The 27664-nt window shown below is 40.2% G+C and overlaps 3 protein-coding genes across 5 annotated transcripts in view; 1 reads left to right on the top strand and 2 right to left on the bottom strand.

Annotated features, from left to right (window-relative positions):
* The first annotated feature begins 59 nt into the window (after positions 1-59).
* Positions 60-9731, top strand: fam149b1 (family with sequence similarity 149 member B1). Of its 3 annotated transcripts, XM_013909428.1 has the most exons (16): positions 60-412; positions 2032-2148; positions 2851-2995; positions 3599-3747; positions 3925-4068; positions 4946-5107; positions 5178-5362; positions 5459-5601; positions 6242-6310; positions 6828-6940; positions 7271-7495; positions 8126-8249; positions 8386-8511; positions 8712-8793; positions 9293-9430; positions 9579-9731. In XM_013909428.1, the coding sequence occupies exons 1-16, from the start codon at positions 366-368 to the stop codon at positions 9659-9661; spliced, it is 2052 nt and encodes a 683-aa protein (XP_013764882.1). In that variant the 5' UTR covers positions 60-365; the 3' UTR covers positions 9662-9731. The 3 variants fall into 3 exon arrangements, with proteins under 3 accessions (XP_013764882.1, XP_013764883.1, XP_013764884.1); XM_013909429.1 differs by lacking the exon at positions 6242-6310; XM_013909430.1 differs by lacking the exon at positions 9579-9731 and having other exon boundaries at positions 8716-8793; positions 9293-9388.
* A 66-nt stretch (positions 9732-9797) lies between these two features.
* On the bottom strand, positions 9798-15132 carry dnajc9 (DnaJ (Hsp40) homolog, subfamily C, member 9). The gene is made up of 5 exons (XM_005727377.1): positions 14745-15132; positions 11804-11944; positions 11270-11524; positions 10997-11083; positions 9798-10901 (listed from the first exon to the last, which is right to left on the bottom strand). Exons 1-5 carry the CDS (start codon positions 14916-14918, stop codon positions 10788-10790), a joined length of 771 nt encoding a protein of 256 aa, XP_005727434.1. The 5' UTR covers positions 14919-15132; the 3' UTR covers positions 9798-10787.
* Positions 15133-17334: 2202 nt separating this feature from the next.
* ndnfl (neuron-derived neurotrophic factor, like) overlaps positions 17335-27664 on the bottom strand; it is a 10651-nt gene continuing 321 nt past the window's right edge. Inside the window, exons 2-4 of the mRNA XM_005727376.1 lie at positions 24930-25163; positions 23166-23290; positions 17335-19451 (exon numbers count right to left, since the gene is read on the bottom strand). Coding sequence (XP_005727433.1) covers positions 17998-19451; positions 23166-23290; positions 24930-25099 — 1749 coding nt within the window. The 5' untranslated portion in view covers positions 25100-25163 and the 3' untranslated portion in view covers positions 17335-17997. The remainder of the gene's footprint in view (positions 19452-23165; positions 23291-24929; positions 25164-27664) is intronic.

Below are 27664 nucleotides of genomic sequence, written 5' to 3'. Positions count from 1 at the left end.
ATATGTATGTATATATATACATATATATATATAGCGAGAGAAACGTAATTAATAGTGAACTTCTGGGCTACCTAATATGCTCATTTAGTAAACCAAGTATTATTTTATGAGGGAATGTGGAAATTGTATGATGCTATTTGTGCCTTTTTTAATAATCTGGCCACCCTCGTACCAGTAGCTAGCTTAGTTTTTTTGGACGTAGCTTAGCTGCAGCCGTTAAGAAACAGCGTCTCTATCCAGAGTATCTGCGGGCTAATATTAGAGGAAATGTCAGAGCTCCATCTGAACCGTTCCCTGAGCGTCCTGGAAGTGGAGGCGAGGAGGAGAGGAGAGGGTTTGAGCATATAAAACGGAGGCAAAGGAGAATGATTTCACGATACAACCGGAGACCTGTATCGCACAAACTCGAGATGTGAGTAGCTGACATAATTTCTTTATTTTTTTCCTTCCCTAACGGTTATTGAATGCTGCTATTATTCAGTGGAGGGGGGTTTGATGATTGACTGTTAACCTACACTAGTGACAGAAAGAGTAAAAATGATTATTTGTGTTGATCGATGTGGCGATATTCCAGCTTGCCCGTGGTCTATTTTAGACAGATGCAATGTGAACATGGCAATCAGCTCAGTTGATTGTCACATTTTTATTTCATACCACCCACTCTATTTATTTTCTCTCCAGAGAAAGCTGTCAAGCCATAAGAATGAAATGTAGACATTTATTTAATGAGATTGAGTCAATAAGAGATACAAAACCAACACTATGGGCAGATACAATGGAATCAAGTGTAATCACAGTGTAATGTTTAAAAAACACATAATCTCCAGCTGTTTTCACTGGTGTCTGTTTTCTTCATGTCATCTTGTCATATTACAGTGCAGCGAAAAAATAGACAAATATGAGTAAATATTAAACAAAGATTTAGATTTCAACTAAACGTGAAATACAGTTTTTAAATGATTTCATTTATGGGGGGGGAAGCTATCCAAACCTACCTGCCCCTGTGTGAAAAAGTATTTGCCCTCCTTTGTTATGCCATAAATTAACCACATTGTTTGGAAAGCTGTGTTCAATTTCACTAGCCACACCCAGGCTTGATTACTGCCAGACCTGTTGAATTAAGAAATAATTTAAGTAAGTGGGTGAAAAGATCTCAAAAGATCTCAAAAAGCAACACACTGAGCCACAATCTACATAAACTCAAAAACAGCTGAGAAACAAATTCATTGGATTTTTTTTTATTCTGGAAATGGTGACAAAGCCATTTCTAAGGCTTTTGGAAAACTGCAGGCCTCGTATGTCTCAATTAAGATCAGTGTTCATCATTCAGCAACAACAACAAAAAAAAGAAAATGGGCAAAAATGGCATGCAGGGGAGAGTTCAATGGCAAAACCCACTGCTGACCAGAAAGAAACAAAGCCTCATCTCGTTTGCCAGAAAACATCTTGGTGATCCCTTCATGAAGACTTTTGAGAAAAGAATCTTTGGACTGATGAGACAAAAGTTGAATGTTGTACAAGGTTTATGTCCTGTTTTATCTGGTGTAAAACTAACTCAGCATTTCATAAAAAGAACTGCCAGCAACATTCAAACATGGTGGTGGTAGTATGATGGTCCGGGGCTGCTTTGCTGCCCCAGGACCTAGATGAAGCATAATTGATGGAAATATGAATTCTGCAGCAGAACAATAATTCGAAACACACCAGCAAATGCATTCTGAATGGAGGTGACAAATTAAGGTTTTACAGTGCCCTAGTCAAAGTCTGAACTTAAATCTGATTGAGATGCTTTGGCATGACCTTTCATGCTCAAAAAACCACCAGTGTGGCTGAGTTATGACAATTCTACACAGATGCACACCTTAGTTGCATGCATGCTTTTTTCTATTGTATTTCAACACAGTGTTCAGATTCAGACTTGGTAGTTGGAGCTGACATATTAATATCCTTCCCTAGCATCCCAAAATGCAATTGCACACTCTTTTGTTGATTGCTTTTTCACTGAATGCTCTAAATCTGTCTTTATTGCAGTCGTGGGTTGTCTCGAAGCAGCCTTGACCACCATCCTCTTCCAGAAGAAGCAGACGACAACCAAACCCCTCCGTGCTACCTCCATGACCTGCAGGAAGCTGCTTCTGCGCACAACAGGTAACTGAGTCCTGGTCATTCTGCAGAAGGACTCACACGCCAGGCTTGTTACAGTATTGTATTGAAATCTGTGTGAGAACAAAGACAGTGGTACTTAAGAAACTCTGTGCTCAAATAAGTGCCTAGAGTATGTTACAAAATGACTGCAGAGTAGTCAAGCCTTGCTTCTTGGCTGTTATGTAAGCAGACAAACCTAAGCAACACCAGAATAAGGCTGAAATAAAACAGCCTGCAACCAGTCACACATACACACATTCTCATGCTTGTGTATTTTGTAATGTTACACCATCTTGAGCAGACAACTGATTCTCAGGGCTCTTGCTATGTGACACCCAGAAGCAGCGGATTAATTCATATCACATTGCCTCCTTCAGATGCGCAGTTAAAAGAATAAAATATGAGGCAGCCTGTTAGAATATTCAATTGCCTTGACATTTGGCCTACACTTTCCACCTTGATAATATCAGCAGCTGACACCCGTTCGATTCCCTCAGCGGAGTAACAGAGGCTTATTTTTCAGATTATACAAGTTGTTGGTTTTTTATCCGTTTCTTCTGGTACAAGAAAAACTGATGAAAAGAGAAATCGTGTGTTGAAAAGGAAGAACGAGTGCTAGAAACACAGGACACTTCATATAGGGCATTTGGTTCTTCACATTGATTTTACAGCCAGGCTACATAACGGTTTTGTCTTTGTGCTTAGCTCAGAGACATCTGCTGCTTCAGGCCACTCTCAGTGCCCCACTGTCATCTCAGTAGACTCCAGCCAGTCCTGGTTAGGTATTCACAGCTCCACGGGTACTGGCATCTCCACCGAGAGGAGCTCTGTTTTCTCCTGGGGCTACGATGTAAGTCTGCTCACGAGAAAACTGTTGATTCCAGCCTGACTCTGTCTGTAAAACAAAGGATGTACACACTGTGCACACTAAAACACTAGATATGTTGATTTTCTTCTTTTTTTTCTGTTGTCTTATTATAGACACAAACACATTGCTGCAGTTTTGTGTTAGATTTTCATTTAGTCACTAACATTTGCCTCTTTTTCACAAATTTGTGGAAACATTTAGAAGAAGACAGATGAACACAGTATTTATATAGTATAGTGGATGTTTGTTTGTACACACAAAGTCTGATTCTGCTTGACCAAGCTGTTTCTACAAAACTTTTTTAGGACTCAATGATTTATTTAGTTTCTTTGTCCTCAAGTTGCTTCTGAGAAGCAAAAACTCTCAGTTAAGAGACATCTTTTAAATATACATCGTTCTCCGCCCTGACCTTTTTTTATGACATGAACAACTTGACACTTGAATGCATCTCAAGAGAGTAGGAGCTAATTATCATGCACGTTGTTGCTTGCATTGAATAGCGATATGTTGCCAGTAAGTAAAATGTGGGGAGTTTTAGTCGTGAAGAATAACTCTCTTTCCTGTGTTCCTGTTTCCGTCCCATAGGAGTTTGACAAGGCGGCATCACGGCAGGTGCAGCAAATGTTTGAGGAGATCGACAAAGATCTTTATGAGGGAAGAGGCAGTGGGGGAGGGATTCTCCAAGGGCTCCAGGATGAATGTCAGCAGTGGGCCACACGTTTCCCTCATCTTCGGTATTTAATCCGCCGTCTCCTATCATCTGCCAGCCCTTTTTTTAAATTCCCAATGAAATGGGGCAGCAGTGGGATCAAAGACTAATTCTGATTGTGGAGAAAAACCTGTAAAGGTGTTCCATTCTTCTACAGAATCACACTTGTTTTACATATTCATTGTGTGTGTGTGTCACTCAGTATCCTGGGGACTCAGCTGCTGTGTCCCAGTGATGAAGGCTTCCAGTGGTATACTACCTCAGGGAAAGGCAGCGCTTCCAGCAGGCTGTCAGCGGGCAAAGAAAGCAGCATTAAACCCCAGGAGAAAGACAGGGAAGGAACAGAGTAAGTTTCAAAGTCTCAACTCTGCACTGAGTCGATACATAAGGTTAGAGATCACCTGTTGCATCTCTCTCAGATATACGAAGATATCTCTGCGTGTGTGAGTGGTATCTCACCATCTGATCTAGCGTTATCTTGGAGGGTGGAGTTTAGATAGTATCTTAGGCTGTTATGTTTGATTTGTGTCCACATAATTATGGCTGATATGTTATCGCTTTTATCATTCTTGGCTGAAGGAATGTCAGACGTTACTCAGAACAGCCTGTCACTGCCGCTTAAAATGGACATTATACTTTGTTTTATCAGTCAGTCTTCAGCTTATACTCTGAAACAGCAGAGACAAGAATTATCAGCCATTACTGTCAATAAACTCTGTTAACACTAACTAACTATGGAACAGTTTACAGCAGTTATGTATGTTCAAAGCCCAAAAGAGCCATATCTTGCTTTATTATTTAAAGAAAAACTGCAATGCCTCTGTCTGTCTGTCTTGAGTGGATGTTGGCTGTCCAGATTACTCCTGTTTTTGCATCAATTATAGAGGAGTCCTGGCTGACTCTGGTTTTGTGACCTAGATCCTCTGGCTTTTTAATTAATAATCTGAGCCAAAGTCATGGTGGGTATCATGGTTCTGAGAAAATGATGCTTTGACTCACACTTTTAACTGATAGACTAGTAGGAATTAGGCTGCTCTGCTATCTAACTAGTTTTTCCGTAAATCGAGTTGATATAAAAGAGATTAGATTAAGCCTGTTTGTACATATTAAAATTATGTTAATTCTACTTTTCAAGATGTGGTTGTCTGCTGAATTTGAGGGATTTAGTTTTTATGGAAATGACCTTGTTTAACTAAGTCTCGTCTTCTCTTGGTGGGGGTAAGGTTGAATGTGCAGGGCCGGAGAGCACATCTGATCAGATCCAATTCACCAGACTTGGACGCTCAGCCTGGTACCTCCAGCGGCATTGGCAGCCATAACAAGAATAGAGTGACTGAACTAGAGGGTCAGATGGAGGAATATCTTGCTTTTGATAGCACAGACTTGTAAGTTACTCTGTTTTCAGAATTGCTGTTTATGTGTTGTTCATTTTCTTATAAGATCCTATTTCTGCAGGGAGGATGACCAGTGGGAACAGGATTGCTCCGAGTCGAGTCGGAGGCATAAATGTCTGCCCCCAGTCTCACCATACCGGTGTCGCCGCCACGCTGTTCTCGATCTGCTGTTTGATGATGTGTGGCGGCAGCTCATTGGCTGCATGAAAGAGCTGGTTCAACGCCACTGGGAATGCTGCACTTCACGTAGGCTGAATTTGACTGGTTTGCATGCGTTAGGCTGAACTCTAATTAACAAATCGACATTCTTATGCACAACAGTTTTAAATTTGTCATTGGCAGATGATGAAAATATTTCTGGGAACTTGAGCCCCGTGCAGCAAGATTTCCAGAATCCCTTTATGCTGCTCTCCACGCTGCCCACGATGCTGCCCAAACTTGGCCAGAGCCGGGTGCCCCCACTCACAGCTGGCATGCAGTTCCAGGTCAGTGGTCTGAGGAGTAATGGGAGGAACCGGGGTGCGTCTAAGGGAGTTCAGACTGTGGGCCTCGTTTCACTTTCATGACTATCAGGAGGGTCAAAATTTAATTTTTTTTTCCTTTTAGTAGATGCCATCAAACTAAGTGACTATGTTATAATAGAAGAACATAAATAGTTATAGATTTCCTTTGTATATTTAAAAAAGTGTCGCTATTATGTGGCGCCTATTTCACTTTAATAATGACAATGTAGTAACTGAAAAGAAGTCATTTGAATTGGCAAGTTTAGTCTTATAGAGTTAATGAATACATTTTTTGTATGGATTGAGGTAAGACTCATTTTACTTAGAGTCATATGTGTCTCCTCCAGAGTTCACACTTAATTATTACCTCTGCCTGTTGCTCTTCACTCTTTCAGCGCTTCCAGTTCATTAACTGTTTTCTTTTCTTCCCTCTTCACTTTCCACTCTTCACCATGCCAATGTATTTTGTCTTATTTCATCTCTTTTGGTCATTCTTTTTTATTTTTTTATCCATTTTTCTTCTGTTCTTATTACCCTCTTTCTCACTTACACTTCTTCCTTCCTTTCCTTTCTATCCACTGTCTCTTTCTTTGGACATGTCCTCTTCTACTCTCACTTAAAGAACACAAAGTCAAGGGGCTCAAAGCACAAGTCCAGACGGAAATCCAAAAAGCAGAAAAGGCCTTCCAGTGTATGTAACTCCCTCACTTAGAGCCAAAATGGTGGCGTGCTGTGTGCATGCCGTCCACAGCGGCTCGTTATCTTTACCTCTAGATTAAACGTGTTTGTGACTGTTGATTAACACCGAAGTGTTGCCATCTGTTTATCTTTTTCATTAACTGCAACTTACTTTAAACATGTACAAGTTTAACTGTAGTTAGAGCCTTCCTTTTTTAGGAGAGTGCTGGAATGTATTCTTTTGCTACTTATTGTTTTTGTTGCATTTTTAGTGTTATGACTGTTGTCTTTTTGGTGCCATAGCAAATATGGGGCCCTCCTTACATCACTGCATGACGAATAACCATTTCTTGGCAATTTTTCTGCACTATACATATGGAAATAACTAGCCCTATTAGCCTCTTCTTATATTATGTGTTTTGTCCCCTCCTATCTCCCTCCCCTCCTTGACCCCTTAATCATTTCCATCTTTTACTTTTCATCCCATCTGTCTCATTACTATCTGTCACTCATCTCACACCAAACCCCAGGCTGGAAGAGTCCCTGTAGGAGCAGCCGCGACTCAGCACAACCTGAACGACCTCATCGTGATCCACAGCATCCCCCTTCAGCAGAGGAACCTGGGTGTGCCGGATAGAAGCCAGTATGATCACATATTACTGTCTTAACCTGTGAGCAGTGGCTTTAAAAAAAACTAAAAAACTAAAAACAAACAGGGAAATTAATTTTAGCACAATTCTGAATTCTAATATGTGATTTAAATCTTTAACTCAGAGAGAAAAGAGACAAGGATATCTTGCAGTTTTCCATTTACTGAAAAACACATTTTGCAGAACAAGAGGTACAGAGCATCATTCATGCAGTGTTTTTGTCCCTGGTCCTAACACCTTGTTTGGCAGAGTCCTCAGCCAGTTGGCTGGTTGCAAACAGACTATTCATCGAACGTGTTTTGCTCTCTTTCCTTCCCACTCAGGGAGCCAGAAGAGCGTGCGTCTCACAGACCGGGATCTAGCGCGGTCCCCTCCAACAAACCTCGCCCTCGCCGACCCCTGGAGCAGAGCTCTTCCTCGCTGTCCCGCCCAGCACAATCGGCCCGACGCAGGAACCCTCCTCCCCGAACCCTCCTGCCTCTTGTTCCCAATCCGAGTCAGTCGAGCGCAGTGGGATCCATGGATGAGGTCATCCGCGGGACACGTCTGTGAGTTTTAACATCACGAGAACCCACCCCAGTTCCTACATTGCTCCCTTTTTCTCTCCTCATTCCCTCCTACACCCTGTGAAATTTTGCAGATGTAGAGAGAACTTGCCTTTAGAACAGACTCCATTTCAGCTTATGGCTGTGGCAGTGCCACATGCAGGACTCAGCCTGTTGTCAGATGTTGTCGGGTAGTGAGCTTCCACACTGATTGACTAGTGCTTGATTGTTCATGTATAACTATTGTGCAGCATATGAAGAAGCACCCAGTATGTTGGAAAATCAGAGTGTAAACTGCTCTCTGGGATGTCAGACTGATTTCAGTTTAGTTCTGTCTGACACATATTTGTGGCTGCTTTCAACAAACTTTTTAGAATAGAATAGAATAGAATTCAACTTTATTGTGATTGCACATGTCACAAGTCCAAGGCAACGAAATGCAGTCTATGTGCATCTAGACAATAAATAGCCGTGCACATAGGGCCCAGAAAAGGTAAATTAAAATTTAGGCCTTTATCCTCTCTTCTATTATGGGTTTAACAGTAACCCCTCTGAAATTTCTTTTAAAAAAAGGGGAGCTATTAATGAAGCATGGATAAAATGACAAAACTGTCTTCATCCACACATCCACAGACCCACAGCCAGTGACCAACTGAACTCTCCACCATTGCCTCTAAGCAGAAACACACTCCTTCCGCCCATTAGCACCGGAGACCCAGACTCATCTTACTCAGGGCAGCCATCTAAAACTGCACAGGTACAGGCACTCTCACCAAGTAGATAATTAAGTAATGTGCCAGTAAACCTAGAGAGAGTGTTTTATGAATGTAGATAAAGCCAGACAGTCAACTTTGTGCCCTTTTCTCTTTTTCTTTTTTAAAATATCCCTCCAGCGCCAGAAGGGCCCATCTAGCCGTGCCCACAGTGCTATAAATGACAAAGCTGGCAGCTCAGTTCCGAGGGATCGCCACCACCTACTGGACGTTTTCTCTCGCCCCAACACAACCCACACTTACAGGGTGAGATGCTGGTTAATCATCAGAGAAAATACAGTCATTTCATTTCTGACTCCATAGAGAAGCTGTCCTGTAATGTTTTTTTATTTTCCAGTAATTAGATTGTAGATCGGGTCACAATGGCATCAGTAACTCTATATTATTCGCTGGTATGGTTAACGTTCTGAATTGTAAGCATGCTTGACGCCTCACTTTGCTTTCAGTCAGATACTCCATACCGTCGATCCTTCACAGTATTGGACAACATTGGGCAGGGGCGGCCAGGCAGAGCCTCTGTGGGCACAGGTCAGAAATTCAGCCTGAATATTTGAAAAGAAACCATTAAAAATTTTGATGTGATGTACTGCCCTGGTTACCGAACGCCACTCTGTAAGACTATATCTGCCTCTTCGACTACTCATGTTCAAAATATGTTCATTTAAAGTTAAATAAAAGTTGATTTTATTGTTTAAAAAAGGCTAATACACTTCTGTATGTATGCAATCCCATTCATTTCACTGCTACTTTTAGCTCTGTTCTATTCATTCGTCCTTTACTGTTCTTCTAGTTAAGTTTTAGCTAAGCAGTATTGTTATCATACTGCTTGTTATAGCGGACTCAGTCATTTTTATTTGCTCTCATAGTTCATAACAGTTCATCCTGGGGTAAAGTGAATCACTGATACTGTGAGCTAACACTCCTGCTTTTCTCGGCCCGTTTCCTGTTTTGAACATGCACTTTAAGGCGCGTTTCTTAGCACATCGCCTAATAACTTATGCATTCATTTATTCCTTCATTGCACCAGACTCCCTTGGAATCGGTGTGACGGGCATCAGTCTTGGCATCAGCAGCTCGTCTTTTTTGGACTCATTTTCCCACCACCCCTTGGGGCACTCGCCCATCAAAGACGAAGAGGAGCCGGACCCGCAAGCCCCTGTCCCAGGTCAGTAGATTAAAGTGGCTGATGAAACTCTTTCATACTCGGGCCTCAGAACTGAACTATAAATGCGGGAGATTGAAGCAGCAAGTACGGTTTTAAGGTTGTTTATTAACTTAATTATTATAATTTTTTTTTTAATTCTTCCTCTCAGCTCCACTGGTGCCTGCGTCAGTCCCGTCTCGGTCTCACACCCGAGGAGGCATCTCATCCAGAGCCAGCAGACCTGGCTTGTAGTTTGCCTCTAAACTCCAGACTTTTGAGCCACTCATCTTTATTAAAGTGCAACAAAGTGCAATGCTCTGCAGCATCCGTGCCCACTGAACAGTTTTGTTTTACAGAAGTAGCAGGTTCTTTTTTTCATATTATGCTGCTTTTGTAATATTTTTGTTAAAACCCTATTTTTGTACTTCAAAAATCAGCTTATGAGGCTGCCAAACAGAAATAATTATTAACAATAACTCCATCTTCATGTACAGTATGAGCTGCATATTTAGACCTTAGTTCATGTATGATGTAAATATTTATATATCTATTTATATGTGAACGTACTGTATAGTATCCTCTGTGCTGCGTTGTTGTACCAGGAACCCACTATGCAGGGAATAACACATTCATCCCGACAGGATTACAGAGGATAAAAAGCACTTTTTTTTTTTCCTCTCTGAAGCTAAATCAGAGAGTTTGGTACTGTATCTTTTATAGGGACACGACAAGCATTTATCCATAGCCTCTTTGCATATCATTGTATACAGGAAGGAAAACAAAAAGACGAGCTTATTTTAAATCACGAGAGGGGCTGTGGGTTTTAAACTGCATGACACGACAGCAAAAGGAACATAAGAGGCAGTGATATTAAACTTTATTTGTAAATAGCCTGTCACGTATGTACAAAACATTTTACGGGATGTAACGTTTTTAAATCTAAGCTAAGCCAAGCGGGGGTGCTTTGACAGGTAACATCAGGGTTACTGCAAAAAGGTAAATTTATATGTATTCAGGATCATTTATCAGACAGCCATGCCACAAAGCTTGAAAAACAGTCAACAATTTTCTGCAATGCATTTTCTTTTAACCTGTTTTGTAAAAATAAATAAATAAACAACGCTGTGAAGCAATGATGTGTTACATAACTGGATTTATTTGTTTTTTTTGGGTCTTTTTTTATTTTTTAAGATTAACAGAAAAAACAAATGAGACAAAATACAGCGTCACATAAAAGCTACTGAGGCTGATCATTTCAATGATTACAGAATGCAGCTGTACAACTGTGTATATCAATGTTCTTCCAAAGTTGTTTGTTTTGTGAATGTGGTTATCTTCCAGAACTTACATACATTGTATCTACTAATATTAGAACATTTTACTTTTTTGCTTTTTTTCCTTTTTGGGGTTTTGGGGCACTTTTCTTGGAGTATTTTGCTTCCAGGTCAGACAGGAAACTGTTAAAATTTTGCTCTCTGGACTGCTGTCGTTGCTGCAGAGAAGGAAACAAGAAGAAAGCAAAGTTAGTCAGAGGATAAACAAGCTATACCCCTGAAACTTTCTAACATCTGCACATGCATTTGTCACCTTAAGCATCATCACAAGACTGTCATCCTGGTCGTCCAGCCCCATCTTTTTCTGCATTTCCTCTGCTTCTTGGCGCTCTCTATCAGCCTGCAAGGTTAGGTGCAATCATTAAGTTCAAAGACGCTGGAGCCTTATCTTTTGTACTCATTTCTTACAAATTATTAGCAATGATTAAAGTTTTTACAAGTACTTTTGGTCATCTAACAATCATGGCAAAAAAACAAAACAAAACCCTGCACATAAGTTGTGATTCAACACCAACACATCTCTCACCCTCTTCCTCCGGGCCCTTTTCTTCTTCTCGGTCTCATGAGTAAAAGCTGGGAAGGCTGTTACTTCGCCACTATCGATGGCATCTTGGATCATGCTGCACAGCCTGGGCTCATCTTCTTGGGAGCAGCACAGAGCTGAGGCGGTGATGGCGTCCATATCTCCCTCGTGCTGTAAGTAAAGCTTGATCACATCCTGTCGCTCCTCGTCAGAGCCCTTGTACGTCTTCTCAAACTCAAGTATGTCCTGGACTGTGATCTATGAGGTGGGTGGAAAGACAGCATGTTGTGAAGACTAATATGAACATTAATGAATTAATAATAAAACAAACAAACAAATTGAAATATATTATGCTTGCATCAATTTACTATTATGCATAGGTGTAGTCTGACCATATATTTGCTGTAACCTCCTCCTCTAAGTGACTCGCTTCAGGTGTCACATCATCCCAGGACACAGACAGACAAACAACATTCACTGTGACTCATTAGTGAGTCATGTTAGTGAAAAAACAAAAATCACTCTGTGCTCTGGTACCTTTGGGAAAAGCAGTCTCCAATAGTCTTCCCAACAGCGGTCTTGCTTCAGGACGTCAGACTCTTCATCCACCACTCCCTGCTCATCGTAAATAGCCTTCTGCTCCTTATCGCTCAGCACCGCGTACAGCTTTCCCAACACCTGTAGGGACATTTCACACCAAAATACAACTCTTACTGAAAACTATGGTATTACACACTGATTTAGAGGTGCATTGAAACACTGATGAACTGAGGCCATTACTTGATATTAGTCTGTAAAATGCCGCACCTATATATACATATACGAACTAGACAAGAGACATTTGTGAGATGCTGCCACAGCCTTTATATTATAGGCATTTTCATATACCAAAATAAATCAAAGCTTCTTTTGGCAGGCTCTAAATCATAGGTGTCAAACTCTGGCCCGCGGGCCAAATTTAGCCCGCAGCCTAATTACATGTGGCCCGTGAAGCCATACCAAATTACTATTAGAGCTGGCCTACTGGTATTATACAGCTAATATATACATTGTTTAGTATTAAGCTTTGCTTGTTCCACATTCAGTTTTTCAGCAAAACTTGTTTGAGTCCATAAGAAGAGATTAATTCTTAAATCTGGAGGAAGATATTTTTCAATAAATATTAATGTTAGCCCGCGACCTTGTTCTAGTTTTGAATTTTGGCCCACTGTGTATTTGAGTTTGACACCGCTGCTCTAAATCAACATTATCCAGAACTAATAACTTCTCTGTTACTATCAATAACTCACCGGTCTCTGTTTCTCCATGTGTGAAAAGTTTGGGTGTCATCCTCGACAGTACTTTATCTTTTAATTCACACATCAATAATGTTATTCGGTCTGCATATTTCCAATTGCGCAACATTAATCTTGTCCATCCTTTTCTCACTCCACATGCCACTGCTATTCTTGTTCATAGCTTTGTTACTTCTCGGATTGATTACTGCAATTCACTTCTTTTTGGTCTCACCCAAAAGTCCATACATAAGCTTCAACGTGTCCAGAATTCTGCTATTATCACAAGGACCCCATCTATTTACCACATCACCCCTGTCCTGCAATAGCTTCATTGGCTGCCGGTCAACTATCGCATCAATTTTAAAATACTTTTGTATACATGTAAGGCTATTCATCTTCTCTTCCCTCCATATCTCGCTGATTTGGTTCAGATCACCATTCCAGCTTGGCGTCTTAAATCATCTTCTTCTCTTTCTCTCTCTGTCCCCTCCCCCCGCCTCGCCACTATGGGGTGCAGGGCTTTCAGCTGCTCTGCTCCTCGACTTTGGAATTGCCGACAGGATGTGATATAAGAAATATTACTTCCTTTTCTCTTTTTAAGTCTAGATTCAAAACTCACCTGTTCAAAATAGCTTATCCCACATAACCTTTTCCATTCTGCTATTTTAAATCTGTTTTATGTTTTGCATTATATGATTTTGTAAATTGTCTGCTTTTATGCTTGTTTTTATTATTCTGCTGTGTACAGTGTCCTTGAGTGTTCTGAAAGGTGCTTTAAAATAAAATTTATTATTATTATTTACAGTCATTCATTAATTCATTATGGTCAATAACTTCCAATACCTTAGCAAGTGCCTTTACCTGACAACACTAAATTAACAGTTTTGTTGCAAGAAGTATTTGCCTCCCCTGTTTTCTGTCCCCCCCCCCATATCACTGACATTTTTTTAGATCACTAAACACATTTTGATATTAGACAAAACCCAGATAAATACAAAGTGCTATTTTAAATACTTTTATTTTTGGAATTCAAGCCGATCCAAACCTATATGGCCCTATGTGAAAAGGTAATTACCCCTAAACCTAATAACTGGTTGTATCACCACTGGCAGCAAGAATGGCAATCAAGTGTTTGTGATAACTGGCAATGAGGCTTTCACATCACTGTGGAGGCAATCTGGCCCGCTCTTCTTTACAACAGAAGTGTTTTAATTCAGCCACATTGGAAGGTTTTTGACCATGATCGGCCTGTTTAATGTCATGCCAAAACATCTGGATCTGATTTAAGTTTGGACTTAAACTAGGCCACTGCATAATCTTTCTTTTTTTTTTTTTTGTCTCTGCTTGACACATTCCCCTTCAGGACTTTCTGCATTTTCAGAATTCATGGTTCCATCCATAACAGCAAGTCATTCAGGTCCTAAACCAGCAGCGGCCATCACAATAACGTCATATCATACTTATGAAATTATGTCTTCGTTTTACACCCTGATGTAACTCAAACCAAAAGTTCAACTTTGCCTAGAGAGTCCACAGAATATTTTCCCAAAAGGCGTGGGGATCATTACAATGTTTTTTGTTTGTTTTTTTTTGCAAATGTGACATAAGCCTTTGTGGTCTTTTTAATCAGTACTGGTTTTCGCCTTTGAACTCTCCAGTGGATGTCATTTTTGCCCAGTCTCTTTCTTATCATTGAATCATGAACACTTACTTTAACAGAGACAAGTGAGGGTTATTTTTTACCTCCTGGATGAGTCTTTGATGGGAAGGTTCTGTTCCACGTTTTTTCCATTTGTGGATAATGGCTCTCACCATAGATGTGAGACTTAGTTTCTCAACTGTTTCGTTTAGCCTGCTTGACTTTCTAATACAGGTTCTATTTGAGGTAGTAAGCAAAGTGTTGAATTCAGTTTACAGGGTAACTTATATGTGGGGATATAAATTACCTAACGAGTCTGTTTTGCACCTGAATTACTGTGAAAATTCAGTATCACTGGGGGATGCTCAAAACATCTCTGTAATCATGTAGATACCACAAACGCATGTCCAAATCCCGCGACTGGATGCTACTGGGGTGAAGTCTGTGATGGCACAGTGCGAGATTATTCACGGCAACTACAGTTTAACTGCGTTAGCTAGCTCGCAAGCCTAGCTTAATCTCTGCGTGTATGTGTGTTGTCACAACAACAACGAGCGTTCACCTGAAATTTCTCTGTGGCCAGCGGGTCGTCAGGAGCCCGGTCTGGATGGACTTTCAGCGACACTTTGTAGTAGCTCCTCCGGATCTCAGCCTCTGTCGCCTCTTTGTTGATTCCCAGAACCTCATACAAGTTTGAGGTCTTAAAAAGCTCCTGGCAACGCTCGAGCAGACCCATCCTGACAGCGGACCAGGTGCCTCAGTCTGAGCTTTGACAGGAAAACAATTTCGTCCTAAGACTCTCCGCGACGTGTACTGGGTAGTTTTGTGGCTAGCTAAGCATTAATTTGTTTTCTGTTGTCGGTAACATCAATTTGGCGCGCTAGCCTGTCACAGAGACCACTGCGTGCATCGACGCGCTTGCGTAACGTACAGAAACGTCTTCTGATTGGATCTCGTGACCGACATTATCAGAATGTGTAATGAGGCCTTTCATGACTTCTTTTTCACACAAAACTTGCGCACTTTTACACAAGAGATAACACAAGATTTATCCTTTGGGGAAAGATAGTTTTGAACAACTTTTTAAAACTTATTTTCTTTACTTATTTCCCAAACGTCTTTCAGATAGTATTTATAGTGTGTATACATGTACTTAACATCTTCAATGTGTTGCCAGTATGTTATAAACTATAAATGTTAATACATTTTTACACGATACATGTTTGGTGTTAAAACAGTACAACTAAAGTACCCTTAATCTTGCAGTCCCCAACTCAGTTAAATGAATACATAGATAGGACCAGTTGGAATGTAACTCAAATACTTTACTCAAGTTTAATGTATTTTATCTGTTACTTTTAACTATTATTGCACTCTGTACTCCACACATTAAAGCTTTCATTATTTATTATTTTTTAGATTAAATGCATATAAGGCTTCTTCTTCCTTCAGCTGTGGTGACCCTCATTTCCTAGCACCAACCCTTTCCATGTTCTCCTTCACTACATCCATAAATCTCTGCTGTCTTCTTCTTTTCTTTTTGCATGGCAGATGCATATTCAAGATCCTTTACTTAATAATATAATAATATAAGTGATTAAAATCATTAACAATACAATGTTTAAGAGATATACACATCAATAAATCACTAATTATGATTCAGTAATATCATGTTTATGATTATGCAAAGTGTTAAATACTTTAAACTTTAAAGGTACAGTAAGTATTTTTTAGTTTATTTATTAGATAGAAAGCAATGCTGTTCTCATAGTTACTATGTAACTACGTCTTTCATCAAACTGATTCTGTAAACATGCTCAGTGTATTTATGTGTGCATTTCACTGGTACTACCACAAACCAGCAAGGCTTTGTGTTTTCTCTTGAATAAACCCTTATTGTCTTACCACAGCTGCTTAGAATTTCTCCATTTCCCACCAATCAAAGCTAAATCAGCATCAGTCTCTTGTATTCCTTTGCAAGTGCTGTATCTGTTGTAAAAACTTGAAATGCCATTTGTGTTTTATGTGGAGACCACCCTACATGCAGGACGCCTTATAAGTTACTTTTGATTTAAAGATCACAAATAGCTCTTTCCTAGCTATAGATGAATATTTAATAAATGAAACTTTTACATTGTCATCATCTCTTCCTCACTATGTCTTTCTCCTTCTCCAACTCGTCTTTCATTTTTCTCTCTTCTTTCTCATTTCCACGCCATTCTCTTCCTCCCCACCTTAAGCCTCATCTCCTAAATGAAGTCAGGGCTCCGACACATGCAAATGTGCATAAACATGCTTATTTATTCCCCCAAATTGTCACAATTACTTATTTTTAGTGGATTAGACATGCAACCCATCTGGTCAACTGAAAATGCCAGCTATGCAACAACAGCTGGTTATAAGCTAACGCTATGTCAGCTAATGTTAGGTTTGAGTGTCTTAAAAGTCACGCTTTTCCTCTTATTAAAGGTTTGATTTTTCTCTCACATTGTGTTTGATCTGTTTCAAAGAAATTTTCACTAACACCGGCTAATAGCAGCTAACAAGAGCCAACAGCAGCTAACAGCAGCTCAGTGGCAAAAATGCAACAGTGTTTACCTACAGAAAAGTTGATATTCTCAACAACTCATCTCAGTATCGCTGTCATCTTTATTTAGCAGGTGTTGAACCTGTACAGCTTATGGGTGGAGCTTGATTACCAAGCTTGCTAGCCTTATTGCTAGCTAATAATTTAAATCCATCCTCTCATTCAAATATGATCACAGCATGATCAAATGCTAAGATTGAGGTTAACGGGTGATGCTGCAGACAAATTATTGTGTAATGATGTTAAAGCTGCTGTGTCTGAAGTGATAATGCCATATATAAATGACCCCTTTTAACATTGTTTTTTTTTTTATATTATTTTCTCCTGAAAAAAATCTATCAGCAGATTAAAGTCTATATAAAATACATTTTTTTAATATTTCAACCTTACTTTGAATCTATTAACCAAAATAAATCATAAATCTCCCCTTAATTAAATGCCACAGATTAGTGTGGCCTTGAGCAACCCAACAGACTTAATTTTTCATGATAAAAGCTGAAGCGTTAAATTTAGAATTTCACAAAATAGTGCAAATACATGCATCAGTCAGGCAGAACCATACGGATACCCAAGTATTTATTAATGAGTTTGAAGCAGCACAAGAATACATCAAAGACAATGAGGCAAGTCACTAAGTATTTTCACTGCTTCATGCGAAAGCAGAACACAAAGATACACACTGACTTTGAACTTAGCATCTGTAGATTGCACCCATCTGTGTTTATAAGCCTGTACAATATGCAGCACTGGAGATATATACTACAACCCCCGCGTCTCAGATGTGATCTAATTATTGCCCCATCTGCTTCTGTTGCATATTTGGCACAGTCTCTGTTGTTGTTTTTGTCTTGACTTTTGTCATCACAAACCTCATCCATTCTTTGTATTCTGACACAAAATAAGCACTTGGACAACTGGCACATTATTATTATGATCAACAATGGAAAAAATGACAAAAGCACAGGAACTGTATTGTAAATGTTATGAACTTTTGCTGGTGTGCAGATCCTTCTCATATGCTTTCTATCCACTTGCACAGATCTTGTAAGTGGAGATCTTGAATGTAACCATTGCTCCTCCAGAGGGAATATTTCCTTGTTATGGTAACAGTCTCTCTACAACAGTCAAATGGCTTCGTTCTCTTGGACAGTCTTTATAGCATGCCCGTGGCTGATGCATTTGTCCCTTAACTGGGACAGTTTAAAAACCTCCTGTAGGGGGCAGCAGCTCAGCATTCCTTTCTAGTCTTCACCATCTTGCTGGTGTACTTGATAGGGATCCCCCAGCGTCTCATTAGATAGACATCAAACACATAGGCCATTCCTGGCTCCAGGCCCCCAATCACAGCTGTAGTGACGGCCCGCCGAGGATTCAGCTCTTGGAAATACTTGCAGAGAACTCTCTCGGTGTCAGAGCGGGACTCTGGCCCCAGACAGGGTGCAGTTAGAGCTGATGCTCCGCCAGCTTCTGCTTCATGGCTTCCAAGCTTTCTGCGGTACACACAGTAAAGGCTTCTTTCTTCTGTTCCCATCCATGCTAGGGTGACACTACTGCAACCACGCAATCGGTTGAAGGATTTTATCTGTAAGGTGGAGGGCAGAGATGGGACTCCTCTGCGGTGGTAAGCTGATGAGGTCTGCATTTTGACTGAAGCTGTCAGACCTTCTGGTAGCGATGGGTCTGTAACAGCAGAGGTGTGGTCCATGGCGGTTCCTTCTCTCTCCAGATGGATGAGATAGGAAGTACTTCCCTGGAGCCATATGTGCGCTAATTCTCGCCCAGCAGCCTGAGAGGTCAAGACCTGACCTTTACTAGATACAGTCACCTTGACCTTTTCACCTTCCCCACAGCTCTGCAAGGTGAGGAGGCCACTCTGTTGCCAACCCCGAGGACGGAAACTGAAGAACTGCTCCGAGCTGAAGCCTCTGTCTTGGAAAGTCACCCACCTCAGCTCTCCTTCTCTAAGGGCGGTAATAGCAGGTCGAGCCTCCTCATGTGTCCGAGCAAGTGTCCCCTTGTATGCCATGCTGGTCCCATTCAGCCTGTCGACCACAAAGACATCAAAGTAATACTGGGTCTCAGGCAGGAGCTCTGAGACAGTGCAAACACTTTCTGTCCCCTGACACACACATTGGAGGTCTTCATACTCATCAGTGAGGGAAGCTGGTGGACTTTGAGGACTTTCAGGATAAGTGTCCCACTGCTGCCACCACCACTCTTTCAAAATGGGCCAGACCGTCACCCTGCTCCGTCTGTCCTTCTTTTCTTGTTTTTGGTCTTTCTCTTTCCTCATACTCTTCTGTGCAGCACAAAGGCTGGGGTAGTTTTCCTGTGAGTTGACAAGGACACAGTATTCATAACTGGTCTGTGTATGTGGGAGGCTCGTTATGGAGGCACTGGGTGCCCAGCTGAGGGTGACGCTGGTCATGCCTACACCTAATGTGTGAACTTGCGGGTCAGCTGGGAGCAGAGGGAAGATGCCTGAAGGCCCCAGGCCTTCATGAAGATACACTGTAGCTCTGGTGTTCTGCTGTTTGGAGCGTAGCCTTAGGATGTAGATGGAAGCGCTTGGATAGGTTGGACCACTGTAGCTTTCCACTGTATTGCCAGTATTGCTGTGTATTTTCTCCTCTGTCCCAGGACCTCGCCACCACACCTCAGGCATGCTTTTTTTAGTACTCCCTGTGAGCAAAGAAGAAAAAAGAAAGCTAGCCACAATAGATCATAATGACACACTTGAATATGTTTTGCTTATTCTTACTTCACTTGTGCATTTGACCATCACTTTGGACAATGACAAAGTTTGATACTAGAAGATTGTTTTCACATTCATTCAGTGAAGGATAAATGTTTTGCTTCACACAGTTGGAGTTAGTCAGAGTGAAGCAGGACTTGAATTGCTTCTGGTAGTTTTTGCACATCTGGTAGTATTTGTACATTCTCAGATTTGGGATTTTTAAATCAGGAAGAATAATTAGACATGATTTTCAGACAAACATTATTATCTAAAGTAGCATAATTCTTATATGCGTAACCCTGGTGTCTTGTTTCAGTACTGTTCTCCAGTTTCCCTGAGCTATAGATGAATGGTGGGTTATAGGTTTTCTTAAAAGTATTCTCCATAATAAACAGTGTGAACTTTATATCCTGACATACACACCAGCAGATAGGAGCTAACGTTTTTTTCAAGGGGTGATAATAAATAACTTAAATGTTACACATAAAATTATAAAGTGCCCTAAATGAAGCAATTAATGTTATAATAAACTTTATCCTGCAAAGTCATAAAATAATATTGCACAACTTAATATGCAATATAAATCAATGTTAGAATCTGCACAAATTAAATGTGGCCAACAATAAATACAAATGCAATAACTCAGATTATATATCAAAACATGCCTGAAGGAGACCTTATAAAGTTTGGATTATCTCATATTAGGTTCTTTACAGTGTTAAAGAAATAAAGCTGTCATTGCGTAAGAAATGCTTATTACTTTCATGCTCTGAATTGGATAAGATGCATGCCACACTCTGTATGGAGTTTGCTTAATGTAGCCTCCTTGAAGTCAGTGCACTCATACAATTAGTGCAATTACATAATTAATTACACAAAAACACCACGTTATTAGAAGTCTGTTTTTGTACAGATTAGATAAACAGCATATTATATGGGGGGCAGCTGTGGCTCAGGAGATAGAACGGGTTGTCTACCAACTGGAAGGTCAGTGGTTTGTTTTCAGCTCCACCAGTCTGCGTGCCTGACTTTGGGCCCTAAGAAAGGCACCCTAATGATCCCAGTGCATTCATTAGAGTGTGAGTGTGAGACATGTTGCTTAGGTATAGATTAATGTCTATGTAAATGGATAAATGAGGACTGGACTAAAAAGCCCTTTGAGTGCTCAGTTAGAGTAGAAAAGAACTATATAAGTCCATTTACCATTTACCACATGGTCATAAGGGTAGACTCTTACTACAAATGAATGAAACACATGCAGGCTTTCTTTGTGTTAGCCAACTTGATAAAACATAACACAACAACAGCGCTTTTCACCTTTCTTCTTGCAAATAAGACAAGAGATTAATACTGCAGAAAATTAATTACTCTTAGATTTAATGCACAGAGCACTAAAAATAAACATTTTAAGTCAATTTAATTATTTTAATACTGCTGTTTACAACGTCACAGCGGCACATTAGATATCTGAAACTTTAAATGTGATACATTAGAGGTTACTGTCCCGTAACGGGAAAAAAAGAGGCATGGAAATCGCTTTAATCTGTTGCCAAATCAAAATTAAATCCGTTTTATTAATTGTGTGGGTATTCTGGGTAATACACACGTTAATTAATTTTCTAATCTATCCTGTAGTAATTGCAATTCCAGCAGTGTAAAACAGAAATAGTAGCATATTAAGAGAAAGTCGGCAATAAAAAAAGAACAACAACATTCTGTATCACCACCTAATGACTTGGTTTTTAGTAAGGTATAGCTTAACAAAATGCATATATAAAATGTATTCCTGCTTCAGATAATCTATATTGCACTTAAAAATATGCTTTGAATAAAAGAATCAATGAAAACATGGCGCTTCCAGCTGACTTCAAACAGAAAATCTGAACATAACCTGCTCAAAACCAAAGGTATTCAGCTTAAGTTACCATGGTGATTTGGTAAGTTACCATAGTGACACAGAAAGCTTTGACTTTTAGCTCAACGTAGGTTGCTAACCCAATGACTGTAGAAAACAGTCATTGCGCTAACCCGTTAATTTCAATTCATAGCAGATCCCCCTGGCTAGCTCCTATGCTAAGCTAATCACCACTGGTTTCATATTATCTTCCTCTTTTACTGCTGGCAGTACGTAAATAAGTATGTTTACCAAAATTAAATTCTTTATTTGGTGTTTTTGAGTTGCTTTCCCATAAAGTAGTAATGTAATGTGTTTTTAGCAATGCCACAAGAGTTGAAATTTAAGAAATTAGCTATAGTGATTTACTGAGAAGTAGGCTAATGCTAAATTAGAAATTTAATTTACTGGTTAATAAATCATGTTATGTTTCACCAAAGTGTAAGCAGTGGACACAATTTTTATACTATTTAGGTGTCGCTGTTTTAAAAAAAATATAGTACATGTTATTAAACCAAAAGCGTTATGTTTGTACATTATAACAATTGATCACACTGAACCTCGCTGACAGAGAAAATCCTAAGCCCCTTGTAAATGAACAAACAAATATATATCTAAAATGTCAATTGCCACTTCAAAAATGGTTGGCAGTATTTTCATTCAGCACCTAAAGTGTTTTCATTCTGAAGTACAGACTCTTCACTTAAATGACACTACTGCCAGATAAACACAGACAAAAAATAAATAAATCACCAATTGTTTTCACTGTTCATGTCTCCTAGAGATGAAAAATGAGACCAAATGTTACCGAATCAAAGTGAATTATTCAGGCTGGCAATGGGGACCCATGAGCTCAGGGTCTGAATGATTCATGTGTCATTTTATAACATAATGTTATTTTAGCATGTGGAGAAGCTTGTTTAAGTAACCTGGAAAAATACTCTTGGAAAACACTGAGGCCTGTTTCCTTTCCCAGAAATCTCTGCCTTTTTAGGACTGAAATGCGATTACTTCTGTTTCCTCTGAGCACTGATTGCCTGTCTTTAATTCTAAGCCTTTGTGCCAGAATATATTTAATCCTTTGAGTTTATTTAATTGCTTTGGTTTGCAAGAAACAGATTGTTACAGAGTGCAGTTTTAGTTTGTTGTTTTATTCAATATTTGAACAGGGAGTTGGCAGAGCTTTTTGGTGTGTGTGTTTTATGAAATGAAAAGCCTCAGATAAAATTTATCACCAGGTGACACACAGATATGATCACACTCGCTGTCTCTGTCCTTGTCAAAGACATTGGGTGGCATTTAGAAAAAAATATATGCGTTTTACAGTGCTTTGAACTTCAACAAATGGGTACAATGTGCTGATAAGATGTAGGACTGTTAAATTTGTGGACTTTTCATAACACGGAAACACACTCAGGCTTCAACAGTGAAATTATTGTTTGACAGAAATCAGTTTGTTGGCCTATAAATTTGTGTAACAGTTGCAGTAAAAGCATGACCTTGAAGTTACAAATAATGAAAACACAAAGCAAGAATGTACCTTTTTTACCTTATGCTACTAATTCTGGTCACATATCTGGTTTAAAAGTCTCATCTACACATTGGAGCTTAAGTAAGATTAGACTGTTTGCCCTTCACTAAATCCCTACATATTATATGGCAATGATAATCTCTAATCAATGTCCTTGGCTAAGCCAGATGTAGTGAGGTCTTCAGGTTAAGTGGGTATCAAAAGGTGCAGCTTGTGGTCTTACTGTCCACTCACATTGCAGGTTTTTGAGGGGTTTGTCCTTCAGGGTGCGAGCAGTCAAGGTCCATTCAATGGGAAGGTCACAAGGATTGACTGTCACCGACATCCCCGGAGCTTTCTTTTTCAGCGTGAAGTATAACCTGTGGAGAAACACCAAAGAGAACCAATTTGCTTTTTCACCGGGGATGACAGAAAGATAGCATCCTGCTTCTGTTCAGCTGCAAGGTGATGGACGAGAAGACAAGATATTGTTCGGTGCCCATTCTTTCATTTTGTTGGATGATTTTTAGATAAGGTGGGGCGGTTATAATTTCATTTACTAAAGTTTGACGAGTTACAGCCGTTTCAGACATTTGCCAGTTGCTGTGTTTCCATTTGCCTACACGCTGATCAGTCATTTGATAGCAGATCAGGAGAGGTGACCTCAGAATCAGATGATAAGGCTGCACTGACGGCTTCAGATGGATATCTGTCTGCTTGATGTAACCATTTCAGCTCGTGCTTAGCATAGAAACTATAAGGACATGGTTGTGCTGTTGCATGTTGGATGTTAGATTTGCATATTATATGGCAGTTGAATTGCTGTTGAAGGGCATTTTAACGCTTATTCTGTGGTGGCCTATTAAAATTCAATTCAACTCTTTATTGCTTAGCAAAGACGACTGAATAGAAGAAGTCTTTAACATTTCTTTACATTTAGTCGTGCTACGTGAAAATGTATGAACAGCATAATTATTTCCTACCACACAAACACGTTTATTCATTATTCTGCACAGATGGTGATTGTTTCCAAACAGATGTGCAGCACTCTTTCTCAAGGGCACTTTGTGGATTATTTAATAGAGTGATTAATTTCTGAATCAGTGTTTTCTCTCCATTATTTGCCGTGTGGTCCTGCTTGACTGCACTGGTGGACAGACTGCAGCTCACGGGGAGATGCATGTCGCAATTTTCTGCTCCCGCTTTCAGAAAGCAACTGGCACTGTTGTGTAGGGTTCAAGCCAAATGGGCTCCACTTCCTCTTGCTCTCTCTACAGCGCTGCTGGAATCAGCCTCTGTCTTTACGAAAGGTGGATAGGGAATGGGTGGTGATATGTTACTGTTTCCGACCTCACTGAGCAGACCTCCGTTTTTAATCGTGGGTCTTAAATGAAATGCAAATGAGGAAAAACGCATCTAGTTTCACGTGAATTCAGCTGTTACACAAGTGCTGAGATTATCATGGACTTGTTTGGATTAGAAACACATGAAATTACCTGACTGTTTAAAATGGTACTTTAAGTTCATTTCAAGTCTAATCATTAGACAAAAATATTAAGTGTATGCATTAAGGAAATGATATAGTTTGACAAGGAATTCATTATGTGGCGCTTGCTGATTTATTTCAGCTTCATGTCATCATGGGGTGAATATATTTTTAATCTTTTGAATAGATTTTAATTTTAATCCTAATCTCAATTGATCTTAATCGTGATTGGTGCCTTTTTTTTTGTTTGGTGATTCACTCACCTGTCACTTCTTAGCAATTACCTAGTCTGCTCTGCTTAGTTCGAAACTGCTTTCAACCCACTTCATTCATTAGGCACAGTTTATTTGGTACACATATTAATGTACTGATAATTCAGAATAAAGTATGCTGAAAAATTGATATTTTTTTAAAAGATAGGAGCACCTTTTTCACCTCTTATGACACCACATCATTAAATATCATGAAAACAATCTTGCTATGCTCTCAGTGGAAACAAGCTATCAACCACATGGATGCTTTCCATCTGTTACCTGCGAGTTCGTCCTTTAGGTAGGGTTACAGAGGTGATCTTTCCTTCTGGTAACCACGTAGTTGGGCGAAGTGGCACCTCATTCTCAGGTGCCACACCTGAGTGCACCTGGGGCCACAAAGATCCACATACCAGTGCCAAAGCTGCACCAAGACACCAAGACAGCGCCATAGTGGATTCACACTCTCTTATGCCTTTTAGTCTTCGTCCCTACGTCCTGGATGGCTCCCGGGCTCTGAAAATGCACAGTGGAAAGGTCAAGACCATCAATCAGAGCCCATCAGCAACGCACACACAAACACACACACGCAGACTTAGTTAAATTTCTACTTTACCATTCAGGCAGACACTAAAGAGCTGTAGCGGCTGATGATTCATTGATATGAAGAAACATCCTATCCTATTCAGACAGAATTATTCATACCAGGGAAAAGAAATTGCCATGCTATATTACTCTGGGATGTGTGTGTAGCACAGCTTGACACTCACTGTAAAAAATCACCCATCGCACCACTTTTCAAAGTGTGAAGTGGGTTGCTAATATCACTCTGAAGTCGCTGCCTTTATATCTACATTTCTATTTTTAGTTTGAGGGTTTGAATGGGTCTGTTCTCGAAATATCTTTGATTATGATTATTAGGGGACTTATCTTGAGAAAACGATGCCGTGCTGATGCAGAGACGAGTGTGCAAACAACACCTGGAGGTGCTCTGATGCAGTCAAATCCATTCAGCATAGATTAATGCAATGCCTAAACCAGAAGAACTGGTATCAGATTTTTCAGGCTTTCTTTCTGTCTTTTTCCCCCGTTTTTTATTTTATTTTATTTCTCTCGCACTCTGTTAGTGTTTCACAGTCCTTTTATCTGTACATTTATATGTGGGCGTGCTCCTGTGTGCATGCGGTTGTGATTTAGTGATAGTAGATGATTACAGGTCTCACTGTTTTCTTTCTCTCCTGAGAAAACACATTTGTTCAAAGTCACACAGCCTTCGCCAACACACTCCCCGCCTTCCCCTAACAAGGTGTATTATGTCAGTGCTGTGCCCCATAGATCAGATGACAGCAGCAGTGGAACCACGGAGGCAGCTACAGAAGGTACATCTGAGTCTTTTGGGCCCCGGGACGCTCCGAGATTCAAACTCACAGATCGTCGCACAGCTACAAAGTCACACAGAGGCGCCTGCTCATTATCCTTGCAAAGAAAGAGGGGAGTGAACGACCCATAAAGCTTTAACTGAGAGACATGCAGAGGGAGAAAAACTGATTGAAATGAGAGGGAAGAGAGGAAGGGAGGGCTGTGGAAATGGAGAGCGAGAAGAGGAGGATGTTGGATCCTAGAGTAATTAGAGGGAAGAAGATGGAGAGAGGAGAGATGGAGAAAGTGAAACTAGAAAAGAGATGGTTAGAATCAAAAGAGAAAAACATTCTAGTCAGGCAACAAGGTCACAATGGATTTCTCTCTGTGCTTCAGTCAGACATATGTCAGCTGATTGGTGTTTACTTTAGCTCCCATGTCAAATGCCCAGTGTGGCACATATTAGCAGATGGCTGCACAACCTCACAGCCCCTCTCACACGTCCCCTCATTCAATCTTGATAAAGATGAAGACACAAAAAAAGCTTGGCGGGCTTGTTTCTTCAAAACGCACCCGCTGATAAAATATGCATACGGCTCCTCAGCAAATTATGGCCAATTGAATTTTCATAAGGCGAAAAGGCTGGGTCTTAGAGCGAGGGGGAGCTTAGTGAACTTAACTACCACCCTCAATAAATAAATACACAGGAGCTCATGACTTTGATGGTCCTGCTCACTCTCTGCTCTTTTTTTTGTGGTTATTTTTGTTTATACGAGTTTCCTCTTTCCATTATGTTTATCCCAGACTGTCAACTGACTGCATTTATTCTGGATACTGCTTGAGTTTTAATTAAAGATACTTGAGCTCGGCTCTGTTTATCTTTTTCTTCCTCTTTATGCTTTTCTTTTTCTGTCTGTTTTTCCACTTCATTTGTTCCCCTTATTTAGAAGTTGATGCAGGCTCAGTTTCAGGGGGACAGGTTGAGTTTTGTGTGCTATCTGTCTGCACATTGTATTAGCTATCTTCTGTCTCCCTGGGCTCTGGCAGGACCATCTGCCTTCTGTTATCTGTGGGCAGGGACAGATTAAATGGCATGGGGTGGTCCCTGCAGGATCCGTTGTCCCCCCCAAACTACTACGAGCAAAGAACTGGCCTGTGATTCATGGTGGGGGTTGATGAAATGATGGAAGGGTAACATGCAATTACCATGCAACTTGATAGGATTTTACGGTTCACTTTCTAACTCGATGCACGTACTTTTGAATATATAAACCTTCCCTCGTTTTCCTCACTTTCACTCTCCTTTTGCGCCTGCACCTCTCACGCCGCTTGTCGTTCACACACTTTTATATAGTATCACACTCTTTCTTTAGTTTATGGCTCTTCATTCGCTGTGTTCACTGCCCCACTTCATAGTCACACTAGTGTATTTGTAAATAATTAAAAAAAACTACTAGTTGTCAAAAAGAAAAGCGAGATGACCCCAACCTTCAAACGTGCAAAAGCAGTCATAAGACGTACTAAAAGTGCTTTACATCTGTCTCAGCTTTATTAACAACCCTCCAGAGACCACACACACACACACACACACACACACACACACACACACACACACACACACACACACACACACACACACACACACACACACACACAAA

The sequence above is a fragment of the Pundamilia nyererei genome, unplaced genomic scaffold (assembly GCF_000239375.1).
Source record: "Pundamilia nyererei isolate P.nyererei 1_Seehausen unplaced genomic scaffold, PunNye1.0 scaffold00024, whole genome shotgun sequence".
NCBI classification, from domain to species: domain Eukaryota; kingdom Metazoa; phylum Chordata; class Actinopteri; order Cichliformes; family Cichlidae; genus Pundamilia; species Pundamilia nyererei.
Note: the sequence above shows the minus strand (reverse complement) of the source record. Positions and strands in the feature narration are given on the sequence as shown.